Below are 7,626 nucleotides of genomic sequence, written 5' to 3'. Positions count from 1 at the left end.
TACCTAATAAATTGATTTGATTCCCGGAATAATTCACAGTTTCATGTACGGTTCATACTCCCGAAGTCAACAAAAATACGAATGTTGGGGGGGGGGGGGGCTGGGAGTGCATCGCATAGACCCCGGTCCAGCTAACACCACAGACAAATACGGCAATTGCTAGACCTAAACTACGCTATTCCGGGTTTGTGCAAAGCTTGGAGTCACACGCTCTAGCATTTCAAAAAGGATCTGAGCCCGTGCCATGATGTGTTTTGAAGTCCTGAGTACATTCGTGAGTATATAAAGGATGAGTTGAGATGATCGTAGCTTCAAAAACTCGTACACGGGATGAATACAAGACAGGCACTTACTAATCGCCAGAGCTGAACTTCGCTTTCTGCATATGGTCTCTCGTCACGAGCGATCAAACTGCTGGAAATAGATGATAGAGCTCGACCAGCGCAACATTCGGGATCCCCCAGAAGCGTCCTGATGCACAGAAGAACAGGAGACAAAGAAACTTTGTCGGGAGAGAACTTCCTAAACACACAGTGTCCGTGCAACACAACTAAATCACAACTGCGGAAATGTGACTGTATTGGAAGATCTCCACACTTGAGATACATTTATTGCAGGTCGCGAAAGGATTCAACACCCTGCCATGTTCATGCGCTTAAAAAAATTTCAGCATGGCAGTAGATACCCCACAGGAAAAAATTGAACACAAGAAGGTTGAAAATACCTTTTCAAACTACATATGAGCCCGAGCGCGCTAAAACATGACCGCAGCTTTTTTTGAAAAAGTCGAGATAATCGCGATTTGAATTCCGCGGCAAAAAATACGAAGTGCAGTGCAACGCGAATCGCTGTTGTTGTTCTCCTCGGTCGACTGGACTGTTCCGGATGCAATTCTTTGTTGCAAGTAAGTTTATTTGTTAGAGTTTGTATTCCATGTTGCGCTGAGTCGCCTAAAACTGATCGTCATCGATGTATCGACAGAAGAGCCTAGTAATAGTAATGTACTGCGGAGCGGAAGAAGACGACATCATCGCACTCCATGCGCAGGATAAAATATTTTGAGGATTCGAGTCGGAAACAGAAGGAAGACGATGATGGCTACAGCGACGAGTCATTTGAGGGCGACACTTTCATCGAGCGTAAAAAGAATTGATGCTGGTAGTCCCACGATCTGCAGTGACGAGGAATTCTACTCTGATGACAACCTGGCAAGCGATTGGCATCGACACTGACTTGGGAGGTGAGTCGGCCGATGATTTGGCCAGAATGGACATCGCTGCACATATCCGGGACAATGCCAGTATTGGTTGCAAGTGCAAAAAAATCACTGGACTCTGCTGCTACCTCAGCTTGCTCAAGTCGATAATTTGAGTGCCCTTATGCGGAACATCGCTAGCATGAGCAGTATGCAGCGAAAGCAGTACTCTCTGGCGAGCGGAGAAAACCGTGTGCAGATGGGCTTTGGTGTGGGGAATATGAGTGCGACGTCTAGTATGTTGAGGAACACTGTGTGCAGCAGTGTATACTGTATATCTCAAAGTACAGGTGGAGTGTGATGGAGAGGACATGGAGTGCCAACTTCTTCGGCCATCTACAGATGTTGACCGTGTTTTAGCTGGCGGTTCTCCAGTGGTGCTCCAAACAGGAGGTATTTCGGACACCCAGCTCAGCTGCCTATAGACAATTTGGATGTGGCTGAGTACCTGTCAGCTCATGCTATAAGACCCTGGACAGAGGAACTGACCCGGAAAGGATGAACCAAGGGGCATATCAATTGTGTGCAAAAATGACAATCCTGTAGGAGAATTAGACTATTATTATTACATACCGAAGGTTTATACAATGAATAAGAACAAATGCAAAGGAGCCATCAAAACTACGCTCCTTTCCGCACAAAACAGCAAGAAAGAACCAAGGAACAAAAGAGATCGCGTGCCTTGCGCACGCAGGCACGACAGGCTAAATCAGGTACAGCAGAAGAGAATACGTCATGATGTACAAGAATGCATAAGTACTGACGCAAGTCAGTACGACGTAAGAAGAGCAGCATGAAGTAGTACACTGTACACATCAAGGGGGGTCATTCTACTTCAATCCCATGGCTGTACATAGAATTTCACCATTTCAACAGTGCTGCATATACTACCATTGTAGCAACACTTAGTCATGTCGGATCAATCCAAAACTTTCAGACAGTGAACATTAGGTGTGTTAGATCATTTTTGAACAAAAAATTGAAAATCGAATTTTTGGTCTGTGGTCATATTTTGGCGTGCTCTGGCTCATATTTCGTTTTCTCTAGAAGACTGGGCAGCATTCAAGTGTTAATATCGTTCGAAATTTTTGAATATAATTCAGGATTCTAGCCAGATTAAAATAGTAGGGGGGGGGGGCATGGGAAACAGTTACCCCGTATCCCATTTTTTCCACTTTCCAATATTGTCTTGCCACGCTAAATGCAACGTATGGGGCGAATCCCCGACTTCGCCTCAGACAAATGTGCCTGTATGAACCATCTAATAGTAACTTTTGACTGCATTTTCGTTGAATTGCATGAAAACACGAAAATCGGAAAATCAGTAAGGGGGGGGGGCACTTTTTCACAGGGGGGCGCGCAAACAGAGTAGGGGGGGGGGGGGTGGGGGGGCGCTGCGTCCCCTACCCACTTAGGCTAGAATCCTGGTATTGATCAACACCGATCTACCAATGTATGGTCAGTCCATGAAAGGATAATTTTTGGTGAAAGCACTGCATCTCATTCTCACCCCCCTCCTCAAAACTGTTGATTGTCCCTTACCGTTCCTTTTCATGGAATACTTCTTTAAATCGATCTGGAAGTGAAGAAGAATCAAGAAAGGACCAACAGGAATCTTCACAACACACTTCCTACACAATTTCGACAGATATATGGGCATTACATTACCTCCATTCGACAAATTATCACACACAACTCAAGGCATTTAAAACGAGCACTTCAAGGCAAGCACAGAATGAGACTGTAGAACCCAGTTCACAAGATAACCAACACGCAGCGTCACCTTCAATAGTGCGAAACATTTATCATGGGAATGGTGTAAAACAGGAGCATCAAATAAGGGGCCATCCGGCATTATCGAGAATTTTCACGGAACGAAAAAGTTTAGTTATGACCCTCCCCCACCCACCCACCCCATTCAATGAAAAATATACTGACTTGACAGCTATAATTGATTGATGTTTCAGCTATCAATAATTTTCAAAACGAAACTCTCCTCAGCCCAGCCACCCATATACGAAACTTGTTCTCTTCGTGAAAAAGATCGATAATTACGGACGGCCCCTAATGCGCCTTCACGCCGGCAGTTGCTGTCTCATTTATGACGCAGTATGAGCAAAAATATCTTTTAAAGTCTTGGCAAAAAAGTGGAAATGTAGTAAACTTAGCACCACAAAAAGCAAATGTTTCAGTTTCACATATTAGAGACCAGTAACAAACTGTCACGCTAACGGTCAAACGATTGGACAACTCCGATTTCCAATCGTCAAAGCATGCAAGGCACGAAGCCGTGCGTTGAACCATTGAGACACGCGAGGCGTGATGCGTGCTTCTGACATGTCACAAGACTGTTGGCAAGGAGATGACCAATCGCATTTTTTAATCGAGAAGGTGGTTGAGTCGTGCTTTCAAGCGCGATACGCGATAGGAAGATCGAAGTGCATGTTCATGTCAGGAATCCAATCAAAAAAGGCTTATACATGTTCTATCAGCAAATCACAGCCCTTCGCGAAGTATATACAAGTTCGATATGAGTGTCAAGCGTGGGTGCATGTCAGAAATGTAATCAAAACACTCCTAGTCGTGTTCGATCAGCTTTCATCACAGCCCTTCGCGCAGCGCGCGGCCGGCTGTGATTCCATACATCAACCGGAATCGTAATTGTTTCGTGATCACCCGTTGGGGCTGCTCCAATCGTGCTCACGAAACGATTCGAGTTTCCCGCGCGCCTGCCTCGTTCCCAGTTTGTCCCAATCGTCGCTCCCGACGGTTTGCTAATGGTCTCCACTGACAAATCCTTCTACGTACCAATGATGTCTTTGGCGAGGGTACGATAGGCACCACGTTCATCATACAAGGCCTGCAGCAAGCAAATGCAGGCCAGGTTACCGTGTGGTCTGAGATGAGAGAGTAGTTTGTCAGCCTGTTCAGGTCTCTCTCGAACCAGTGACCGTGTGCTGAGCGATTCGTACTCCAACTGAGAGAACAGACCACCATTCATCTCTTGAAGGCGACGTGTAAGGACAGTGGGGTCAACAAAACTGCAGAACTGTACAGTGAACGTCTTCATTACCTGTTATGAAGAAGACAGGAAAATAACGACAAGAAAAGCACAAAGTGTGTAAGAAACGAGACAACTAAATCCAAATGAGGAACATGTTATTCAACATAATGAGATCGAGTGTTAATCGAGAAAGGTTTGAAGAGTCTAGTCTAATACAGCATGAGCACATGAATTACACATGATCTAGTAGTACTCTCCACAGAATATACTGTCGCGGACATGGAAATCCAGTCGATTAACCGGGGGCCTGCGTCCTCAGCGCGTAGAGAATGTAAGTCGCTGCATGCAATGCTAGTGCATAATCATGTTGATCGGATACGATGCGACCAGCAGCATGCAGCGCATAACACGTGCTACGGCTGCATGGCCAGCGCCCTGGGGCCGCTAGACGTGCGACCGGATTTCCATGTCCAGTACAGTAGCATGATTAGGTCTTTCTTAAACAGACATGCACACATACCTCCTTCCAGAGATCAATCTCTATCCCCGTGATGGCGCACTGCTCAGTGACAATCTCCCGCACGTTGATGTCAGATGGGCTGCGGGTGATGTCGCTGCTAGTAGTAGCCAAAGTGTATGGCCGGGACGCGGACGCGCAGGCACTTTGCGCTGTGCTTATCAGTGCCCGCTCAAGATTATCCAGCTCCACGCTAGACTCCGCTGCTTCTGCATACGTCCGCTGAACAATGGTCACCTGTGTGCTTGTTCTAAAGGGGGGCACACAGTTTCACAAAAAAAGACATGCGTTACGTTGCCTGCACTGTACCTGGCTATCATTAACATGTTTAGGCCAACATCACATACTAGTTGTGTGGACATCTGACAACTGAACGTTTTTCATGTGATGACTACATCCAACTCTACCCACGTCACCACTAATGTGGACACACGCACACATGACCAACACACGTATGTGCTCACGCATATACACGCAGACACACACACTATACATATACATCCACATATAACCGTAATTACGAAAGAGAGAGGTGTCCAGTTGAAAATACTACTATGTTCTGACTCAAAGTTTCATTGGCAAAGCAATCACCAGACAACCAAGATGCCAAGCATGAAATACTCAAACCGGACCCCTTCTCCCCCCCCCCCCCCCCCCACCCTCTCTCTCTCCCTCCCCCCCCCCCCCCCTCTCTCTCTCTCTCTCTCTCTCTCTCCCTCTCTCCCTCTGCACAAAATGCACACACACACACACACAGAATTTTTACTTGTCCTTGCTGAAGATGACTAAATTGGCTATTGAACCGTCCAACGGCCGACACCCCCTGAAATCCCCAAACTATGGGTGGACTTGGAAAAGGATCCTACTTATGGGCTCACTACACCTCAGCAAGTGGGTGAGGACAAGGTGCAGAAAAGGATTGACGGCACACGAGTATCCGTCCTGGGCTCCAACTGCATTTACCCCTGCCCCCGGTGGATGTACTACTCGCTGCTAGTGTGTGTGTGTGTGTGTGTGTGTGTGTGTGTGCGTGTGTGTGTGTGTGTGTGCGTGTGTGTATGTGTGTGTGTGTGTGTGTGTGTGTGTATGTGTGTGTGTGTGTGTGTGTGTGTGTGTGTGTGTGCATGTGTGCCAGCTAGTTCGGTTGGTGGGTACACTTATGCCTGATTGTGTTGGGTCTGTTGCCAACAGGCTCGGCTGCTTGAACGTGTAATGTTGTACCTGCCACCTTTGTTGGTTCCAGGGCTCATATACTTTCTATTTGAAGTATACAGACCTGTTAACCATGGACTGCTTCTGGCTAGATTAACTCTTGTGTAATCAATGGTGCTAGTGAAGCTTGTATCAGATCCACTCTGATTGAGCCACCCACACTAGTAGCAAATATTACCTTCACTGGGGGCAGGGGTAACTGCAGTTGGATCCCCGGACGGATACCCTGATGCCGTCAATCCTTTTTCTGCACCTTGTCCTCCCCCACTTACTGAGGTGTGGTGAGCCCATAAGTGGGATCATTTTCAAGTCCACCCAGAGTTTTGGGGATTTCAGGGGGTGTCGGCCGTTGGGGGGTTCAATAGCCGATTGAGTCATCTTTCCAAGATTCCTTTTGAGTCTCTCTCCCCTCTCCCGGGGAGACCCACGTGACCAGTTTTGGCAGTGAGCAACAAGTACAAGTACAAGTGTGTGTGTGTGTGTGTGTGTGTGTGTGTGTGTGTGTGTGTGTGTGTGTGTGTGTGTGTGCGCCACCTTCCATTGATCTTCAGGATGGAGGAAGCTTGGAGGTTGTGGAGAGCTTTACCTATCTTGGCAGTGTCCTGAGTGCAGACGGTGCTCTGGACAAGGAGCTCACCTCCCGCCTTGCCAAGGCCTCTCGTGCTTTTGGCGCTCTCCAAAAGCCAATCTTCGGGTGTAGCGGCCTATCCATCAAGTCTAATGATAGCTTGCATAGACCTCGGTCCTACCGGTAGGACCTACCGGTAGGACCATCATACACAGACATGCTGCATGGCCTCCGTTCTAACATTGACCTAAAACTTGACCCTAAACTGTTGCTCAGGGGCTAATGAAGGAGTCCACAAATTTTAGACGTGATCGCACAAGGCATAGTACGAAATTCCATGGTAACAGCAAATGGTAACCATGGGAACGGTGTATGGAATTATGCATTCCACTGCCTTGGCAGACTAATAAAAACATTAGTACCTCACCACGATTGATGTACCATGGTCAAAATTCACTTTGGACAGAGTTGCTAGCGCTCCGACAGGAGTATGTGCGGCCATTTTGACAATTGATAAAATTGCGCGTATGCAATGCACTGGACATAGCCTTGCATTTTGCGCTATTACTTTGCCTGACAAAGACCTTATCTCAACAATTGTTTCAAGAAATTTCTCAACCAAAAGCACTTTTGCAGCACAATTTCTTGGGTCCTACCGGTAGGACCCGTGGTCCTACCGGTAGGACGGCATGCAAGCTATCACTAAGCGTCTTGTCTACAAGGCCATTGTCCTCCCTACCCTTTTCTATGGAGCAGAGACTTTGCCCGTGAAGGCCCGACAGATGAATCGCCTGAATCTGTTTCATCGCTCATGCGTCCGTTCCATCTTGGGAGTCTCAACGAGCGGTCAGCACTCCCGTCATCTTACTACTGCTGATCTAGCCCAGAGAGCGGGTCTTCCTGAAGACCTTGGCACTCTCCTGCGTGAGTACCGTCTGCGTTGGCTGGGTCATGTTGCCCGTATGGACGCGGCCCGGATTCCTCAACAAGTGTTGTTTGGGGAGCTCAAGGCAACCAGACCACGGCATGGGCCAAGGAAGCGTTAGCGAGACACGATTGTCGGTGATCTG

At 47.4% G+C, this 7,626-nt stretch overlaps 1 protein-coding gene across 2 annotated transcripts in view; it reads right to left on the bottom strand.

Annotated features, from left to right (window-relative positions):
* The window catches only part of LOC135822625 (uncharacterized), a 33,486-nt gene that overhangs the window by 18,615 nt on the left and 7,245 nt on the right, over positions 1–7,626 (bottom strand). For both annotated transcript variants that reach the window (XM_065335431.1, XM_065335433.1), the window contains exons 5-8: positions 4,780–5,026; positions 4,064–4,328; positions 2,798–2,831; positions 354–471 (exon numbers count right to left, since the gene is read on the bottom strand). In XM_065335431.1, the coding sequence (XP_065191503.1) occupies positions 354–471; positions 2,798–2,831; positions 4,064–4,328; positions 4,780–5,026 (664 nt within the window). The remainder of the gene's footprint in view (positions 1–353; positions 472–2,797; positions 2,832–4,063; positions 4,329–4,779; positions 5,027–7,626) is intronic.

Source organism: Sycon ciliatum, chromosome 8 (genome assembly GCF_964019385.1).
Source record: "Sycon ciliatum chromosome 8, ocSycCili1.1, whole genome shotgun sequence".
Taxonomy (NCBI): Eukaryota; Metazoa; Porifera; class Calcarea; order Leucosolenida; family Sycettidae; genus Sycon; species Sycon ciliatum.
Note: the sequence above shows the minus strand (reverse complement) of the source record. Positions and strands in the feature narration are given on the sequence as shown.